The sequence below is a fragment of the Caloenas nicobarica genome, chromosome Z, assembly GCF_036013445.1.
Source record: "Caloenas nicobarica isolate bCalNic1 chromosome Z, bCalNic1.hap1, whole genome shotgun sequence".
In the NCBI taxonomy this organism is placed as follows: Eukaryota; Metazoa; Chordata; class Aves; order Columbiformes; family Columbidae; genus Caloenas; species Caloenas nicobarica.
Genome location: NC_088284.1, coordinates 100,628,471 through 100,648,945, shown reverse-complemented (window position 1 = coordinate 100,648,945; position 20,475 = coordinate 100,628,471). Strand labels below are relative to the sequence as shown.

The 20,475-nt window shown below is 42.8% G+C and overlaps 1 protein-coding gene across 1 annotated transcript; it reads left to right on the top strand.

Annotated features, from left to right (window-relative positions):
• The first annotated feature begins 1,066 nt into the window (after positions 1–1,066).
• EFCAB14 (EF-hand calcium binding domain 14) lies at positions 1,067–20,461 on the top strand. Its single transcript, XM_065656983.1, has 11 exons — positions 1,067–1,463; positions 2,316–2,464; positions 5,763–5,908; positions 7,781–7,879; positions 11,682–11,792; positions 12,660–12,740; positions 13,598–13,789; positions 14,466–14,546; positions 15,713–15,824; positions 16,670–16,801; positions 17,528–20,461. The coding sequence occupies exons 1-11, from the start codon at positions 1,282–1,284 to the stop codon at positions 17,701–17,703; spliced, it is 1,461 nt and encodes a 486-aa protein (XP_065513055.1). The 5' UTR covers positions 1,067–1,281; the 3' UTR covers positions 17,704–20,461.
• Positions 20,462–20,475: the final 14 nt, after the last annotated feature.

Sequence of the window (20,475 nt, the reverse complement as noted above, 5' to 3'; positions counted from 1 at the left end):
GTTGGGAGGGGAGAATCCCGGGGGGGACTCGGGAAAGGCACCGCATGCTCGCAAGGCGGGCTCAAGGCTGCTCCGGTTCCTTGCTACCGGCACACGCTCGGAGCCGTCCGGAGGCTGCGGGGTCCCGCGGGGATGTGGGCTGCGGGGGGGGAGGACAAGAGCTGCCAGCCTGTGCCGGGGCAGAGCTGCAGCCTGCGGCGGGGGGGCACCGTGCCAAGCACCGCCAGCCCTGCGGGACCCGGCCGGCTGCCTGCGCCGTGTTCCCCGCCTGCCCCCTGGTCGCTGCCTGCCCCGCGTTCCCCTGCCCGCACCCAGCCGGTGGGATGCACCGAACTGCCCCGGCACGGCTCGGGCTGCGTTCACCCTCCCAAGCCCGGCTGCTGGCCTGTGCGGTGTCACCGGGGAAAACTGCAAAGACCGAGAGTGATCGAGGCTTTCAGGGAAGAAAAAAACAAGGAGACTGGTTAAGTGAGAGTGTGTAACAACCGTCCCACCGGCTGCGGGAAGCTGCCATTTGGGAATATCGCTCCTTTCCATGCAGTTCTTTAGGGTTTTGGCACATGCAAGCCTGAAGGATAAACTAGGCTTCCCCTGGGCTTCCTTCCCTCGAGGTCGTCATCGCATATTCCTGCCTTCCAAGGTTTCACCCTCATTTCCACCCATTCCCGTACCGGCTGACGGCTCCCCGGCTGAATCCCGCACCGGGTTGTTTTTTCTGGTGCTGTGTTAGCCGCGGGGCTGGGTAACGTGGCAGCTTCGCCACAGCTTTGTGGCAGGCAGCGGGCCGGCAGCTGCCAGGGAACACCGCTGGCCTGTCACTGTTATCTCTGGGAGCCAGGGCCCCCGCTGAGCCTGGCGGGCGAGGGGACGGAGGGTACGCGGGGAGGGAGGTACCAGCATCCTTCACCTGCCGAGAGCGGGACTCGAACCCCTGTCCCTCAGCACGTTTCCCCGCCCCCGCGGAGCGCGGGCCTGGGCCTTTAAAGCCCGAGGGGGGCGGCCCCGCGCTGTCCAATAGGAACACGGCTTGCTTGCAGGTGGAGAGGGCGGGACGCGGCGGCGCCGGGAGCAGCCATGGCGCGGGCGGGGCGGGCGGCGGTAGCGGGGCCAGGCGAGCTGCCGCGGGGCCGGCGGGGAAACAGCGGCCGCGGCCCCGCCGAGCGCCTGTAGCCGCGGCCGGGCCGCAGGCTGGCGAGCCGGGGCGCGCTGGCGGCGGCCGCCGCGGCGGCGGCGGAGGAGGGAGGCGGGAGCCAGCCGCCGGCCGCGCCGCCCCACAAGAAGATGAAGAAGCGGAAGGAGCTGAACGCCCTCATCGGCCTGGCCGCCGACGGCCGCAGGAAGAAATCCCTCAAGAACGGCTCGGGCCACCGGCTGCTGCGCACCGAGCCGCCCGCCTCCGACTCCGAGTCCAGCTCCGAGGAGGACGAGTTCGCGGCGGCGGGGGCGCGGGGCCGCTGCGGAAAGTGAGTCCCCGGGGCTGCCGCCGGGACCCAGCCCGGGCCTGCCCGCCGGGGGCTCTGGCCCCGGCCTCGCATCAGCGCCGGTCTGCGGGGCGGAGCTGGAGGCGGCCGCGGTGCCCTGGGGGCTGTGGGGCGCTGGGGGCTGCCAGGAAAGACCTGGAGCTGCGGGGAGCGTGTCTGGCTCAACAGGTCGCTTGGCGGGTGATGGAAGTAGATCTGAACCATCCTCTGGCTTTTTTTTTTTTTTTTCCTGTTTTTGTGCTCACCACAACTTGAGCCCTTAGAGCAGCTCGGGAGCAGTTGCTTGGAATGTCAAGTGCAGTTGTTGCCGTGTGTCCGGCATGGCACAGTCCTGTGCCTGCGAGCTGAGGCAGTGCTGGTTTTGTCGTGGACATGGTGTGCTTTTGCCAATAAATAAACTTTTTAGTTTATTAATGGACTTCTAAGAATAACTAAAAGTAGGCATGTTGCAGAAAAACTTCAGCTTTTGCAGTTTAGAGTAATCTAGCTAGTAGTCTTTGTAACATTATGGTAATGCCTTTTCTTGAATCTCGCTTGCTATTGAGCAGATGTTCCTAATGTAAGTTTATGCGAGCAGAGCAGGAAATTTTAGTAAGAGAAACCTGACAGCTGCTCTTAAATGTGCTAGATATGTCTCCTGAGAATAAACTGAACAGAGAGTAATAGCACTGATATCACTGTGTAGCTTTATTTATTCTTGGAAAAGCATTCATTAGCTCTTGTCAGCCAAAACGTGTGCTGTTCCAGCACTGTCCTTTACTTTGATAGATCAGTAGCTAAAACTTTTATAGGTACTGTGGGATATTCACAATCTGTTATTTTTGTTTTACCCAGGGGAGACTATCTACGATGCTGCAAATTCTGTTACCCATTATGTGCGTTTGTCATTCTCGCTGCTTGTGTGGTAGCGTGTGTTGGCTTGGTCTGGATGCAGGTGGCTCTCAAGGAGGATCTGGACGCAATAAAGGAGAAGTTTCGAACTAGTAAGTCTCAGTGTAACCGCACTATTTCATGTTTGTTTTGGGCAGTGCGAAGAGCTTTAGTTGCCCACCTTCTTATTCAAAGTCTGAAAGTGCTGAGTAGACAAACTGCCCCTGAATTGAGGAGTCCTCTGAGCCAAAAAGACTCAGAGGCTGGGTGAATCTAAGGCAAATGTTATGTATTCTTGCTTGCTCTATATATTCTGAGGAGCAGGGAGGCTGGACTAGTTGAGCCTGTAGTTGCTTGTACATGCATTTCTAAAATTCCTGACTTTGGTCTTGGGAACTCTGTCTTCCAAAGGAAACCCTATTTGAAAAGGAAAAGTTCTGATCAGCCCCATAAAAGCAGTCTAGGGGATTTTGATGCATCCCTTAAAATAATGGAAAACGATGTTCTTGTCTTGAGCTCTTTCAAAAGCATCTAATACTTGCTGTAGTGTTACTCCAATTTGAATGTTGCTTTGGTATTGGTTTTTCTCTGTATTCTCTGAATGTTTATCTTGCTTGCATTGACCTGTTCTTGTTCAGCTTTTATGTTGTGTTGCATATGGTGTGAAGTTACTTCATGTTTAATACTTTGAAGTATGGAGTTAACATGAAGCATTTTGCTTGTAAGTCTCAGGTTTTCCTTGTCCATGTTACAATATTGAAATCTTACTTCTGTAGTGCTAAGATATAACACATGGTGAGATTTCCATGTAATACATGCTCTCTGTTCTCTGTACCTCACCTGTGGACACAAGATACATTTCTGTGCCTTATTTCAGTAGTAATTAAAATCCTATATGTTGAAAGAGGCAAGGATAAGCTGAGGAGCTGTGCGAATGGAGCAGAAGAGAGTGAAGCTTAAGCATTCAGGTGGTCTCTAGCTGCTTCATGAAAGCTAGGTAGTTACATTTTCCCTGAGCAGCACCAGTGTTGACTGCGGATTTTGTCCCATAGCTTTGGTCCTTGTTGTAGAGGTTTTGTGCCCAGGAGTTGCAGGTGACCTTAAAAACAAGGCTGGTAAAATCAATTAAAAAATCAGGAGGTTGCTAGGGCTGGAGGTAAGCAGAGGGCTTGATTTGCTTGTAGTAAAAGAGGTATTGAGGAAATGTGTGTAGAAATTCTTTGCTGTTGATGTTTAGGGGCTTCCTGTTGGGGTGTGTAACTGCTGTGAGGTGGGGAGTTGTCTGCCGAGTTGGAACCTGCTGGCTGGGAGCAAGAAGGTGTTGCTGACAAATGTGCTTTTATGTGAACTGATACTGAACTCTGAAAGCCAGCCATGACTGGCATCTGCCCGTTTGGGAGGATTCCTTCAGTTAGAGGCGCTGCTTTGTGACTGGGAGCATTTTGAACAGCTCTGCAGCGGCTGTTCATGTGTTCTGGGTAAATGCTGCTCCCCATGGACTACTCTGCCTTAAGTATGTGCTGGCAGTAAAAGTTTTGCACGATGACAACATTTGTTGGCTTTGGTGTAGTTAAGTTTTGACATTCCAGTTTTACACAGACCTCTTTGTTAAAGCAGTCGTTCTCTCTGGGCCTACTGTCTGGCAATTACAGATGTGTTTGTTTTCTCTCTGATAGCCCTGATAGAAAAGCTATGCATTTATTTAATAGTTGGTCTAGTGATAAAATGGTCTCAGACTTCCTTGCCACTATAATAGCATGCCCAGAAGCTGGACAGGAGTCTTGTAATGAAGCAGAGCATTAAAACCAACAAAAAACAGCCAGCAAGAGTAACTTGGCTCCAAAAGGTAACACTGTGCTTTGGTGAGGTGCCTGGGTAGATGGGGGACATCTGTCCTACAGCAGGGTTGGAAAAAGAATATTCCTCCTCTGAATCTTCATCCAGGTTTTTCCTCGTAAGAGCAGAGTCCTGTGGCAGTGTTTGTTAATGTTCTGCCATCCTTTGAACAAACTGAGTATGGTATGAGTGCTTTTTAAAAATAAAACAACTTTGCATCCAGTATGTTTGGAGTAGGGTAAAGTTATGGTAATGTTTCCCTTCAGTTGTTAGTGACGATGCTAAGAACGCATGTAACACTTAGGATTTTTTTTTGCAGTGCTAGGAAGGTTAAGTGTAGTGTCGCTGTACACAGTAAGAGTGGCAAAACAAAAAATAATTTGTCTACTAGAGCCTCTGAAGCATCAGATTCAATGTAAACTGCTTGTGTCAAATGCACAATTAGCTTTCAATCTTTTTTGGCTAAAATACACTTTTCAAGGACTTACTTAACTGAAGATGTTATTTGGATCTTGAGTGACCCATTCAGATGACTCTGTACCTAGAAATGGCTCTTAGGACTTGCTTCAAGAAAAATGAGGTGGGTTTTTGAACATGCATGATTTTCCAGTTGTGTGTATTGGGACATGCACTCCCAAAGGCTTCCCCATTTGACTGGGTGGGTCACAGAAGCAAATTTGTTTGAACTGCCAGCTATGTACCATGTAGGTCCCACTGCCCTTGGCAGTCCGTGGTCTGAACGATGGTGATTTGTTGTGGAAGATTCCACTGCGGCCCTACAGGGTGGAGGTGCAGGTTTTGGAGGACTGTCATCTCCTTCTCAAAACCTTTGCTTATTTGTTTCTCAGACCCAGGGATTTAGGATTGCCTAACAGCGCTTGCAGCTAAACAGCTTAGTCACTGCAGACCTGGAAGAGCTGCATTTCTGAGGCTCACTTAAACTGATTTGGGCTGGCTGTTCCCCTCTTCCTGCAGTATTAATTGCAGTAATAACTGACTTTATTTCCAGGGACCTTGTTTACTGATTTGTTTACCAACAGATGCTAGTGTGTAAGCTTGTACATTCCTTTTCAGTTGTCCTCCTGTCACATGGAACAACTGTAATCATGTTAATCTCTTTGGAATTCACTTCTTCATCAGCAGCCCCTTTGCAGACTTGAAAAGGGCACCGAGCTTCATTTCACGTACCTCCTTTGCCCTGGTACTGTTGGCTGTTCTTATTTACAGTCCCATTACTATTTCATGTCCCTCTGTGAAAGTAATGTAAAATAACTGCACGAAATAAAGACCTGCTGAGGCTTGCCAGAATGACAGTACTGTTGCAAAGTGTTAAATTTAGTATGATCTCTCTGGGTTCTCTCTACAGACATTATTACTCTTAAAAAAGCGCTGTCTTTCTGAACAAGCACTTAACTCTGAATTGGCAGTAAACCCATATGTAGAAACTGTTATTACCTTCTTTCACTGCTGTAGATGTTGCTGCTTGTAATTTTTTTTTCCTTTCAACATTGTTTACCTGGTCTTTTGGGATTTTTTTTTAAAAACAAATTTAATTTTTTTTTTTCATTTTTTTAGTGGAATCTAATCAAAAGACGTCGTTCCAAGAAATTCCTAAACTGAATGAAGATTTGGTGCAGAAGCAAAAGCAACTAGAACAAATTGAGACTGGAGAACTGGGGCTAAATAAAATTTGGATAAATATCACAGAGATCGATAAACAGGTGAGAGGGATCAATTTTTGATTTTGAAAAATAGTAAAATATTCCATTCAAATTTATTTTTACAGAACTTATTTTCATTTTCGGTGCTGAGCTTTTATCTAAGGACTTCCATGATCATATGCTAAACTTCTAAAGTTAAAATGGAGTATAAGCCTCATTAAACACGCAAAAAAAGTTCGAGGCTGATTGAAAAGAGGAGAAATTATGCAACTGGTAAAAGGACTTCAGGCAGGACTTGAAAGTACCCGAGGACTGTGTGGTTCTTAATTTTTCTGCCAAATCATGATGTTTATGATGAGCGATTTGACATTTCAAATTTCGGAGGTGTCTGCAAATGTTTCATAAGCCTTGAAAAGAGTTAGCTGAATCAGTGCAAGTTCATGTTGCCACAAATGAAGTACCAGTGTCCTGTGAATATAAAATCTGCTAACACATGCTTGGAATCTGAGCTGGTGTAAATCTTAGCTCTGTTTATATGGCTAGAACTAAGCCACTTAACAGAAAGCTGTTTCCTCAGCTGATCTCTTAACTCATACTTCAAAGCAAGCATCCAGCAAGGCTCTTTTTGAAATTTTGCCGCAGAGTAAAAGTTCAGAGCTGCTCACAGTTAGTGGTATCAAGAGGTATGTATGGGGAACTCTGCCCAACACTGGTGCTTTGAGTTTCATTTTTAAGAGTGAGGTGCCTGCTCAGTTTAGTTTTTCTTCAGTCCTGTGCAGTGCTGAAGTGCTTAACATGGCACATAAATATATTTGAAAATTTGACTTGCTTTCTTTGGCATCTGAGAGTATGCATTATCCACAGATATTTAGGTACTTCATTGAATTTTTAAAATGCTGTCATCTGCACCTGGATATTAAAGATACTTGCACATGATTCTTGCAAACCCTGGAGTTACTTCAGGGTCTGGTTACAGTGTGAACCAGCTTTTCTGGGGATCAAAATTTAGTTCCTGGGTTTTTTCCCATGAATTTTTGGGATGTGCTGCTGGGAGTTATTTCAGCCAATATTCACAGCTGTGGAACCAGGAAGTCCACAAGTGAGCTTATCACATTTGGCCTAATGTACAACTAGAGTCTTGCCCATTTCCTCAGCTTGTGAAACAACTTTTTTTTTTTTAACCAGAAGAAAGTGAGTTTTATCTGCTCTACTTTTGTGTTGTCAAATGTGAGAATAAAATTATTTTTCTTTGTTTTGACTACTGATGGCTACAAACTGATCTTAAAGTGATAGTGTTAGCAATTAATGACCAGCATATAGTTGTTTTTAATTTATTTGACAACCTCTCAGTTGGAATGAATAAATAATATTGAAGACCCATTGAAAAACTTATTGCCTGGGTCAAACAGCTGACAGAAATTGAGCTAACCTGCTGTACCTGGATTGTCACTGTTCTATCTCTGTGGCAGAAGGTTTGGATGAGACATTCAACTTTTTTGCCTGTCACCCAGCTAGAGAAGTTGCATGTTCACTGGGTTTTGCCAGGCAGGTTTGATTGCTCAATACGAAAGTAGATTACTGTTTCCTCCACGTAAGGGCTTTTTGCATAATTTTTAAAATCTTTCTTGGGCAACAGCCTCTTTCTAAGGTGATGAATGTAAAATGGGCAGAGGTTACCTTATTGAAAAGAAGGGGCTTAAATGCTTTTATTCAGTTTAAAAGAAAGAGTCCTTGCTCCTGTTGCAAGAGGCAGAATATTTATAAAGTAGCCTATGCAGGACTTACAGCCTAGAGACAGGGGTGTTTTGTGTGTGTACATATATAATTTTGTCTTGCCTTGTGTTTTAATGTTACAAATTGAGCCATTAGTATTGGAGAAGGTCAGAATCAAGATTATGTTGACTAATTCTAAATATTCCTCTTTGTTTTTAGATATCACTATTGACCTCAACAGTAAATCATCTCAAAAACAACATCAAGTCTGCTCCTGATCTGATTTCTCTTCCTCTCACAGTAGAGAAACTTCAGAAGGCAAGTACTGTGAATGTGGCTTTTGCTAAACATGTTCTGTGCTGCTAAGCTGGAGCTGGGCTCTTGGGGACAGCAGTGACAACAGGAGTTACCTGACTTGCATGTGAGGAATATTTACTTCTCTTGTTTTCAAACTGCACTTCATACACATGGTATTGTATGGTCCTATGATGATGTAGGGCAGGTAAAAAATTTGAAGGCATTGTTTGTCACTTTCCGGAGATGGATTTGTTTGTATTATGTTGTCACTTCTTTACCTCAGAGCTGATCTTTCTGGTTGCTTTCCTTCAGCTTGCTAATCTTAATGCCATTTAAGACACTTGCAAAAAGTCTGTCTGCAGTTTTACAGCTCTGCTTGCAAACAAGTGGCTTGTTTAGCTTTTTTAAATTGGAAAACAAAATGAATAGCTTTATGCGAAACTTCCTCATCTTGAGCAGTATATACTTCTACATCTGACTCTGCATTTGCAGTCTTGAGGTGGGTAGGGGTCTAACTTGGGAGCGGTGGGCCTGGAGTATCAGTGCGGGAGTTTCCTTGTTCTGTACATGCACAGCAAAACATGAATTGTAACGGGGTGGTTTTCTGACAATCCCTTGAAAGGTGGGGCCCTACTGGGTGGCACATGATTACTTCTAAGGTGTCTGCTGTTAATGCAGTGTCTTACTCTGTGCCTTAGCTGAGAATTCTTTACCAAAGAACTGTCCTGTTTATTTTGGTAAAAAGAATGGCTTGTTGAGACTTCCGTGGCGCTTCCATGGCAGTTCTGTTTATTTAGCAATAAACATTTATATTGGGCTAACACCTGATGTCAGTCCAGTCTTTGTGGCTTTTATGGGTTTCCACTTCTCATTTGTTATCCTTACAAAATTAATGTATAATCAACAAGATAGTCTAATGCAAAGCAGTTAGTGTGGTTTGGCTGATCAGGCTGCTAGGATTTCTTTTTCTGGGAGGAGTACAAAGCTATTTCCTAAGCTTCTAATTTGCTGTTGTGGGCACACTGGATTTTCACTGTGTTATATCAGAAGTAAGTCTTAAGGTAGTACCTAGTCTGGAATCTGCACCTACTTTATATATATATATATATATATATAAAAATACAGAAAAACCTTGTTGTCATCTTGCTGCCTTCACTACTGTCAGGGCACAGTGTTAGGGCCAACAGGTTTCAGCTTGCTGCGATCTGCCGAACAGCAAGGCTTTTTCATGTTGAAATAATTCAGAAGTCATTTTGTTGAAATAAGTAATTTTCACATTGTGAAAATCAAAGGTCTTGGGAACTTTTGAGTTCTTTCCAGTCTCTGTTGAATCTAAGTGAAGTGTTAAGATGTGGCATCTGTTGCCACTGCTCTCTTGATGTCATCTTACTTGCATTTATGTTTTAGAAGGTTGATATAGTAAAAACAGCTGGATTCCTTCCAGGAGGTATATTGTGAGGTGTTGAATGTAGAAAAACTATTTGGAGGCTTAAATACAATAGTTTTAATGGTTTGTGTCATGTTGATGAAAAACCATAGGTTTCAAGACTTGGACTTATTTTTGACCTCTGTGTACATGCTGCACCACCTCCTGCCACACAGGATAGCTTCAGTGGTTGTAGGTTGGTAACCCAGCTATTGATAGCCCTGGTGAAAAATATCGTGCTCAACTGTCCATTGCATCCACCTGTCTTTGGAATTACCTGCCTTTCTTGGAATAAATCATCTGTCAGCAGTTCTGGCTAACTAGGGAGGTCCCAGTTGACTGGAGCGTAGCAAAAGTGATGGTCGTCTACAAGAAAAGCTGGAAGGAGGATCTGGGGAAATACAGGCCTGTCAGCCTGACCTTGGTGCCAGGGAAGGTTATGGAGCAGATCATCTTGGGTGCCATCACACGGCACGTACAGGAAAACCAGGAGATCAGGCCCAGTCAGCATGAGTTTATGAAAGGCAGGTCCTGCTTGACCAACCAGATCTCCTTCTATAGCAAGGTGACCTGCTTAGTGGATGAGGGGGAGGCTGTGGATATTGTGTACTTAGACTTTAGTAAAGCTTTTGACACTGTCTCCCACAGCATTCTCCAGGAGAAACTGGCAGCTCATGCCTTGGACAGATGTACTCTTTGCTGGCTAAAGAACTGGCTGGATGGCCAGGCCCAAAGAGTTGTGAATGGAGTTAAATCCACTTGGCAGCCAGTCATGAGTGATGTTCCCCAGGGCTCAGTTTTTGGGCCAGTTCTGTTTAATCTCTTTATCAATGATCTGGATGAGAGGATCACGTGCATCCTCAGTAAGTTTGCAGATGACACCAAATTGGGTGCAGTGTTGATCTGCTGGAGGATAGGATGGTCATACAGAGGGATGTGAACTGGCTGGATCATTGGGCTGGGCCAGCTGTATGAGGTTCAACAAGGCCAAGTGCTGGGTCCTGCACTTGGGTCATAACAACCTGGAGGAAAAGGACCTGGGGGTGTTGGTCAACAGCAGCTGAATATGAGCCAGCATGTGCCCAGGCGGCCAAAAAGGTTGTCAGGCATTGGAACAGGCTGCCCAGGGAAGTGGTTAAGTTGCCATCCCTGGAAGTGTTTAAAAGATGTGTAGATGTGGTGCTTAGGCATATGGGTAGTGGTAGAGTTGGCAGTGTCAGGTTAATGGTTGGACTCAATCTTAAAGGTTCTTTTTAACCCAAATGATTCTATGGAAAGGCTGCTGTTCTTAGAACAGGATTTTGGTTTTCTTAAGCCTTTTTTTCGTGTATGTACTGTTCCTGAAAATGGGCAGATGCCTGCTGAGACAGCAGCTTTTGTTCAGGCTGATGAAAGGTGCCCCAGGTGTCCTGAGGTTCTTCAGGGCACAGAGATTGTTTACTGAGTTCAGACTTGCAAAATGAACAGCTGGAGGAAGATTTGTGTGGATATTGTTTGAATATAGTCTGGGTAGCTAGAGGATCACTTCAGTGCCTTAAGATCTTACAAACATAACAGAGTCATAGGAAAAGGGGATTTTTAGATGGGTTCTGTTTGTTTTAATGATTGGATAAAGTATTATAAATGGAGAGAGAAGCACAGGGGCATGCTCCGTTCTGTTACTGTAACTTCCAAGTGTTTGTGGATGTCCTAGCTGATAATCTGACTCTGGCTGCTGTGCTGTCAGCTGCCAAAACACCAGCACAGCTTTACAGAAGTTACTTCCTCAAGTTAGAGCTGGGTTTGGGGGAGTTCATGCAGGTGAAGGCAAGGGATGGGAGTGGTCAGAAGCAGAGGCAGCTGTCAGAGCAGACTGACTGTACTTGCAGAATTCACGGAGGCTTTTCCTGATGCTTCAGAGCTATTCTTTCATTTTAAAGAAAGCAATACTTGATTGAAAATCCGATCTGCAACCTTTGGCAGACTCATTTTGCAGTGTATGATGTGTCTGTGGGTAGCCCTGAAAGGCAATCAACGCAGGATAAATTGGAGATGTTAGCATCCTTGTGTTCAATACAAATGCTCCATGTAGAGTGGAGGTAAGATGTCTTCATATCAGGATTATTTTTTTTAATTGATGCCAGAACATTTGTATAGTTGTGGGAGTGGCAAACCCATAATTTTGGTTATCCAGCTTAAGCTCTCGTGGTGTTGAGTGTGTCGTTGTTTATTGGCCTGAGATGAGATGGGTATAATTTGCAGTTTTGTCTGCAAAGAAAGTTCCAAATACTTCATATGTGTATTTTTGTGGCAGTCTGCCTGCAGTTTCACTAACAAAACATTGTGTTTAGCCAATCAAAACTTTGGGACAATGTGGTTTGAGGAAGACTGAGATTTTTGTCATCTTCTCTATTCCAGACTGTAGCGAACATAGGTAGCACGCTTACCAGTGTTTCTCATGATGTTGAAAACATACAGACAGTTATTGAAGAATACAAGAAATCCATAGAAATACTTCAGAATGATGTGGTAAGAAAATGTACTAATTTAACACTGTTTTAACAATTACCTGCCTAACATGAAGCAAGTTGAAGAACTGTATGGAGTTCTGCCTTATGCTTTCAAAATACTATTGAAGTTTCAGTAGGTGTTGGTTGGCACTTTAATAAGCTGATCATCTAATCTCTGTGAGGCATCTCCTATATGGTACCAAGTATATATTTCCCTGGACCCAGAATTATTGGTCTCTACTGCACTTCTTATCCTGCAGGTTTTTGCTTCCTGCTACACAGATGTGGAGCCTTGGGGATCTCTGCTTCTGTGTGAGGCATAGTGCTGCTTATGGCAACTCTCTACATTGTCTTAGGAACTGGGGATGGTGGAAGTGTAGACATACAGTTTGTTGTTTGAATTAAGGGTGCATATAAATATGAAATTACTGACCATCTTTACCACAGACTACTCACTGTATTTATACTGACCTCTCACTTGCGGTTAACTGACTCAATAAATAAAGGGTTTTTTCAGCTAAACTGCAATACAGCATTACTTTAAGAATACTTGAGGATAAAAATCTAAATCAGGCACGTTGTAAAACTTGATTCAGTCAGGGAGCGCTGTGAAAACATTGCAGATAGGACAGTGGTAGCACTGAAATGTGTGTCATACTTCATTAAAGGGAGAAGAGCTAATTTGGGAGGTTTACTTAAAATAAATTTGGACCTTACATGTTTGGAAGAGAAAACTGTATTAGCCTGGTTAAAATACTGCATGTGCAACACACACGATTGACTATAACTGTAGCAAAACATCCTCAGCTAGAGCCTGCCAGTTATTAAAAGCTTAGTATTGTTTTTACAGGTGTTTGGTAACATAATTTTCTATTTATTTCCTTAGAAAGAATTAAAGCAGATACCTTCACTTCCCTCCACTGTTGTGCCAAGGACTGAGAGAAATCAGACAGAAAATTGCAAACAGGTATTTTTCTTCCTTGCATAAGGAATATTGATACCAGTATCACTGATACTTTTCTTGTGTGTTTTGCAGTATTGTAGTTTACAAAAAAAGTATGTTTTTTATCCAGACAATATAGATAGCATCCTTCAAGATAAAATGAGATAATTTTGCTGTAATTTGTTCCTGTTTATGTGCAAACAGGAAAGTATCCTGGTCTGAGAGTATTTTTGTGTGTGTTAACTGGGTGAGGAGTGAAAAGGCAAATATCAAACAAATTATAGGTGTACTTTGTTTATGTAAATTTAAATGAGTTAAAAGTGCCTTATCGAATGGGTTTTATGGCAGGTACTTGCCAATCTAGGCAAATTTGGGAGTGGCATGTATTGAGTCACCCTCGCTGTAATGAGATGTGGAAAGCAGGGATTAAGCAGAAAAAAAAAAAGAAATAATAATACATGGGTGTTTAGGTGAATGGCATGGAATGGAAGGATTGTATTTATTTACCTTTAATACAGTCAGTATTTCCTCAAAAATGAATCTTATTTATAAATATGCCCAGTACATGCTTTCATGGGGAAAAAGAGTTGGTGTGGTGACTAAGCTTGCCCTGGAAAATTAGATGAATAGGCTTTCTGTGTTTGCTGGCACAGCTGAAGTGATTCCATTAGCAACAAAGAGGTTAGCCCTGAGGAAGAATCTCAGTTTCAAACTTTGAAAGCTGGAATAACTTTCTGGAAGTTTCCAGTTGGATGTTTTCAGTGGTGTCGGTGGACAGCCAGTCTACAGTCTGTCCAGTTAAACTGGGTCGGTCACCATGTTAATAGCAAAAATTGCTGTGGAGGTTGAGTAAACCAGCATGTTCTCATTTTATATTTCAGGAAAGCCAGTCACTGCACACAGCTTTGGAGGAGCTAAATAATACTGTACTGGTGTACCAAAAGTTGAATGACATCAAGCTTCTAAATGTGGATTCAGCCATCAGTAACCTCAGCCAGAGGGTTATGCTGTTAGAAAACTCTGCCCTTGCTGTGAATAATCTGGACAAAAGAGAGAACTTGTCTATCAGTGTGGTAAGTATTTGATGACTAGGGTCAGGCTGGTAGCTTCAATAATTCCTATACGCTACAGATGCAGCTTGTCAAACCTAACTAAAGAAAATGTCAGAATGGAACTTGAGACACTCAGGATTTAATCTTAAAAGGCTGGAATTTTTTCTGTGTTTCTGAACAGATAACAAACGTTAATTGTATCTCTGCAGCAGTCATTTCTTCCCTGTAGAATCTACAGAAAAATGTCCAAAACGCTGAGATATTTTAAGACTTGGGCAACTGCTTAATGGGGCAGGATTCACAAATCTGTTTAACTATGTTTTAGGAAAGCACTCAGGCACGTAAGGGGGCTGTTAAGACCACTGAGGAGCCGTGTGGGCCTCTGGTTTGTTCAGTGGTGCTTAAATGCTAAAAAATTAAATAATACTAAATATATTTGTGAATCCTTCCAGTGCTCTCTGTATGCCATACTGGGACCTGTCTCTGAGAACATGTTCTGTACGTTTAGTAACAAGGAACATACTGGTGTTGCTGTGGTAAACTACATAACCCACTGTCTTCATGTTTATTCTAGCATGTAGTTGGCCTGTTTTAGTTTTTTTTCCTGCTTCACACCTGCCAAATTTGAAGGAAAGAAACTCTACTGTAGGAAATAAGCATATGAGTAAACTCTGCTCTCCTCAATTTTTTTTTGTAGGGGAATGATGCAACTACCTCTCAAAAAACACAAAACGAAGGTCAACTATTTAATGAAAGTCATTCAAATAAAGAACTAAAGGTAAAGTAGGGAAACACAAATTACACTGGATTAGTAGAACATGTCATTGTCTTTATAATCGTGTTTTAAATGAGACTTAATTGAGGAAAGATCTGCAAGCAGGCTAATCTGATCCAGTCTGTTTTAGAAGTCCAGAGTAGAAGGACAGCTTATTCACACCATTTTTGAGGCAGGAAGTAAATTAGGAGAGAAGAAAAGTTGTAATAGCTTAAAGTCTTGCCATTCTGACTACATGTAGGATAACACAGCAGAGCTGCTGTGTTATCCTTCCATGAAGCTGAAGGAATCTTGGGAGGTTCAGACCATGGTCCAGTGGACCGGGGACTCAGGCACCCAGCTCTTTTGAGTTCCCGTTGCCATGCTGTCAGCAAAGCCAGCTTAACTATTGTGGGTTTACACCACAAATGGGGTTACGGCATTTATCCAGGTTTAAAAACTTAGCTTGACCTAGGGAAACGTTGCACTAGTGGAGTCTGGGAATTGATGGAAGTCACGTCTTGATAATGATCTGATGATTGGCTCTGGGCGATTTTAACAGATTAACTGAATCGACAAATTGTGGGCTGGGGATGAGAGGTGGTGTTGCTGAGGTTTCCATCTTCTGGAAAGAAGGCAGGTGGCTGAACTGGCTACGCTGTCTGTTCTAGGCTTAGACTGATGTGAACTCAATTTATCATCTGGAACCTACTCAAAAAAAAAAAAGCAAAAGCGCTCCAGATTTAAAAAATGTGGTGGTTTTACTTTGACAGAAGATAGTCAGTACTGCAGACAAACATTTAAAACAATTATGCAATTCGATGTATAAATATTTGCTCCAAGCATGTTTGACTGTTTAATATTATGATTTTTCAGTCTTGCTTATTTATATAAGAAATACAGAAATTTAATGTCAAGGTATTTTGAAATTAGTGTCTGCAAAATAGTTGCCTACTTTTCAAGTTGAGGGACTGATTCTATTTTTTTCTTACAGACCATGTGAATTTATTCCTTACATATTTCCATAGATTTTTATTTTTAAATCTAGTTTATAATTTTAAACTTGATCAGCCTAGAGACCTTCAAGTCACTCAAAAGTACTTACATATTTTAAATTACTTATCTTCCTGATCTTCTCCACCTGCTGAAGGGGTGCTTTGTAAGTTGTTTTTTTTTTCCTACATATGCAGGAAACAGGAACTAGAGATTCTCAGGTATTAAAAAGAAAAGAAACACTTCAGCTGATCAGTGCTCTCACAGGCAAGCCAGAAAATGACAGATCCACTGAGACATCAAAGAATGGTGAGAATGTGTTGTCACAGTAATCCATAAACCTGAAGGTTCCCTGTGTAATTCAAAGAATAATTAGTGAAGGAGGATAATTTAGACTGTTATTTAAGATTTTTGATGAAGATTATTTTGGTGAAAGTGGTAGCTCTAAACCAGAAGACTAGTTATGACTACAAAAGTTTGAAGGTGGCTTGAGGTGTGTAGCAGGATTCACATGCATCAGTAGCTTTTATTTGAAGGCGTACAGGGGGTTAACCTGTAGAAACTTCTACTCAGTAACATCTGTTTTTGCTTTTTCAAAATCAAAGTGTAACATAGAGGAAAAGTTTGCACCTCTAACTTGTCTCAGTTTTGTACTGTTGCTGTATATATTCAGGCAGTGCTGAAGATTCGAAATACTTCATTACAATAGAACTGTGCTTGTTAATTTGCTAAGCAGTAACTTGGAAGTTTAGACTTTGCTGTTGGGAAAGATAAATACCGGTGCTGACAAGGTGAAAAAAAACCAGGTGGGCAGATGTAATTCACTTAATAAAGCTTGTTCGGCACTTTCAGACAGGGAGGTACAAAGTGCTTCCAAGTCATTCTTTGTATGAGGTTTACAAATACACATCTTCTAGTGCAGCATGAAAGATTAGAACTGTATAACTGTCAAAAAAGAGTTTTCTTTCCTCTGTTCTTCCAAATATTGGTAAAAGGAGACAACACTGCTGTATTCTGAAATTATTTTGCAGCATTCTTTTCCCATACAGCATCTGTGATACAAAAAAACCCAAAAGTATTGGTAGTCTTTGTTTGTTTCTGCTAACTATTATTCTGTGGAATTAGTAAGACTAATAGAAATTTTCTTGTAACAGTTGAAAGTAGTCTGAGTACTACAGCAAAGCCCACAGACCTTTCAAGGCTGGCTTCAAGGTCAGCTGATGACAACGCCGAGAGTAACGGACAACTGAGACATCTGTCCTTACCAGGAATTTCCAGCATCGAAGGTATGTCCTTTCTAGGCTGACCTTTTTCTGAATATTTCATGTAAATGTTTAGGAGATAAGTATAACTGGAATTATGGTAGTGTGTCTAGGCATTCTGGGAGAAGTGAAGTCAGTTTTAAAAGCCATGACAAGTCCAGTTTTAATTGTTTTGAGTGCCAAAGTACTATACCAAGTGACTCAGAGATTGAGAGAGTGGTCAAGGGCAGAATTAGGGTGCTGAAAGAAAATTAAATAGTCCAGTGTGTATGTTTTAGGATTTTTTTTCTTTATTTTTAAGAGAACACCGACTGGTCAAATGAATGGTATCTGGATCTTGCTGTTCAGTCTGTTCATCTACTGAAAGGGTGGTGTTTTGCATCAGGAAGTGAATAGACACTTTTCCTTTTATATCATCTGTGCTGTTGGTATAGCAACAGTCCTTCAGAGCTTGCTTTTGTGGAGGATAACTGCATCTGTATGCAGTTAGTGGTTGTAGAATGGGCTATTAGTTGTGGCCAGAAATAGGGATTACTTTTTACACATTTAAAGTAATTTAATCCAGAAACATTTGTGCTTTTTTCTCCTAAACTTGGGCTTGCAACAGTGTACAAGGCAAACTGCATACTTGGGGAGGCTTTATGTAATTACTAGATAGTAAGACACAGTGCAGTAAAACTGGAAGAGCAGCTTATAGGATGTTTCTGTGTACTTAAAGGAGCTACTTTAAAATCTTTGTTCTATTTGCAGATCTTCAGAATTTGTTTGAAAAAGCAACTGAAGATGCTGATAGAAAACTATCACATGAAGATCTTCAAAAGCTGCTTGGCTCTACAGCCCAGGAGTCCCAGAGCTTTAAGAAATTTGACACAGATGGAGATGAGAAATACTCGTTACAAGAACTGAGATTAGCTTTAGGCGTATAGGATATATATTTAGAAATGTGATATTGATGGATGCTACTGTAGCTAAAGGAAACTACGGGACATGAAAAACTACGGCTGCACTTTCCTAGTGTTTTACTGATCTTTCGAGCTAAATTACTGTACACGTTGCCACCTCTTTTATTTTTGTTTGCATTTATTGAAATTTACATTTTTTTATGTTGATAGGACATAATATTGGGACTGTGTTAAAATCCAGAAAATTCCCAAACTTGGAAACATTTTCCTCTCATTCTTTCCTTTTCAAGGGAGTTTTGATTTTAATTTAAAATGTATACATACTAAAATAAAACTATGGTTTTATATTTCACTGAAATTTGCCTTAAATTAGAGAGCTGCACTTTATGTAGAGCGGAAGGAAATCTGTCTTGTAAAGATGGGCTTCTTCTGCTTGTAAATATTTGAGACAGAGTAAATTATGCATATTGAAGGGGAAGTTTGTGTCAGGGGCTGTGTTGGTAGGAAGCTGTTTATAATAAGAGACTGAGCCTAAAGGGGTGGTGTTAAGAGCCTTGGCTAAATTTGTAATTTTGACTAAGTATATCCATTAATGAGTTTGGACTCAGAGGAAAGCAGGAGTGGTAAATCATGCCCATCTATAGCAGGATTTATTTTAGAGGGAAGAGTTAAAAGTGGTTTTTTATATCATGAGCCTACAGGAGCAATTACCTACCAAGTGCTTGGGTTTTTCACTTCAGCATTCTTCTAGCTTTGCCGTATTGCATCCAGATTACATTTTGTGAGATGAGTCTATCTGTTTTTTTTAAAAAAGCAAGCTATTGAAGAACTTTAACAGATGCTTAAGAGGTAAAAGTCTACAATGCAGCCTGCTGAGTAGCACCTGAATAGTTCATGCCGTGGGTACCATCAGTGGTGTGCTGATGGTCTTACTGGCTGGTCACTGGACATCTTTTGAAGAACAGGGTTGCTGATGCTGCTGCTTCCTTCCATCCACTGTTGTCTGGGTCACTCTGAAGTGTCCTGAATAAAGCTTGTGGTCACTGGAAGCATGAGCAGGTGGGGAAGGCCTGGAGTAGACTTGTGGGCTGTTTCCTGACTAATGTGAACACGATCACTTCTTGGTACCTTTACTTTTTGTGTTCTTGCCAACAGAAGGGTGTAAAAAGCAGGATAGGAGTGTGCGGTTGCATCAGCATTCTCTACTGATGCCTGCTTTGTAAGTGAGGTTTCCTTACTATAGAGGAACTTAAGGGTTTGTTTATAGTAGTGGATGTAAACAGAGCGTGTTTATAACCTTCTGGAACACAGAAAATGACTTTTGCAGAAGGGATTATTTTGCACTCTAGATCAGGGCCAAGTCAGATGATTTTGCTCGCAAACATTGCTGATCTTGTTGGGAGTTTTTTGCATGATTAGTGAATTGAAGTTGCCTGCCTTGCTGAAGCATCAGTTTGTGTGGAAGCCTGTTCATAATTGTTGACTTTATATAACTTTAGACTGGGTGTTTTATGAATAATTGTATTCTGGAAGTATGAATTGGTGAAGATATGTAGAAAATTGAACCCTGTTACCCATTGCCTAGGCTTCGTTCAATGTTGCTCTTCTATCCTGTTTGGGTAATGCAGATGTGATGCTTTTGAATGATGTTTGAAAACACAGTATTTAAAAACAAAACCAACTAACCTGGGCTTTTGACAGGACAAGAAGCCAACACTTGTTTTTTGCCACTTCCCATGCCCTTTTATACACAAAGATATAATTCCTTAACCAAATAATTAAAAAAACAAACTAGCAATAAAATGTAACCATTCTGGTATTTTATTTGTACATACTGTATCATAGCCATATGGCAGAGTTTGCAAAATATTTTTGGAAGTTTGATTTGTATGGAACTTAACTTACCTTAAAATTTAAAGGATTATTGTATTGCCACATGTTGTGTTTTGTTGCAGTCTGCTCTACTTTTAGAAGGCTCTTAACAGCATTAGTGAAACTGTCAGCTAGAGACAGCTTGTGCCGCTCTGGCCGCCCGTGGCCAAGGAGCCGAGCTGGTCGGTCACTGGCACTAGGGCACAGCTCTCCAGTGGTGTTGCTCAGTTTGCACGTCAGGAGCACAGTGGATCGCTCATTGCTGTAGTCACTGCTGTTGTGGGATGGACTCGTGCTGTCAATTTAGCAAAATATGGTCATCCCTGGGTACAGCGGTCGCTTTTGTTTGGCCAGGGGCAGCTGGTAGGTGTGTGCAGCAGGTGGGGAGCGCCGGTCCCTGGCCAGGCTCTCCCATCCGTGCAGGTTTTCTGCTCCGCTGCCCGTCTCCATCCCGTGTGCTCTCCAAAACCCCTGTCCTGGGGCTGACAGGCTTCCTCCCCCGTGGTTTATTCATGCCGCAGGTGGTGGAGGCCATAAAGCCACAGATGTGATAAATACGCTTGTCCAGATCCGCGCTCTGCTGAGCTCCTGGCTGCAGACCGTGGGTTTTCAGATGGGTGGCTGACGCCAGCCCGAGGAGGTGGTGAGTCCGGAGAGACAAGTGATGTCTGGAATCCAAAGAAATGGGACAGCGAGTGCCAGTCTGGGCTGTAGCAGGAACGGAGCCATGCGCTGCTGGGACTTGCTGTTACGCTGTGATTCTGGGGTTCATTTTCAGGCTGTATTTGTGGGGTTTTGGGGTAGCTCCTGTGGAGCGACCACTGTGTACCTGGCATGGCGCTTCCCCTCCCTGCCTTTTACCATGTAACGCGGCTTTAACTTATCCCAATAAAAGTTCATTTTGAGCGTGCGTGTCCGGCCGGT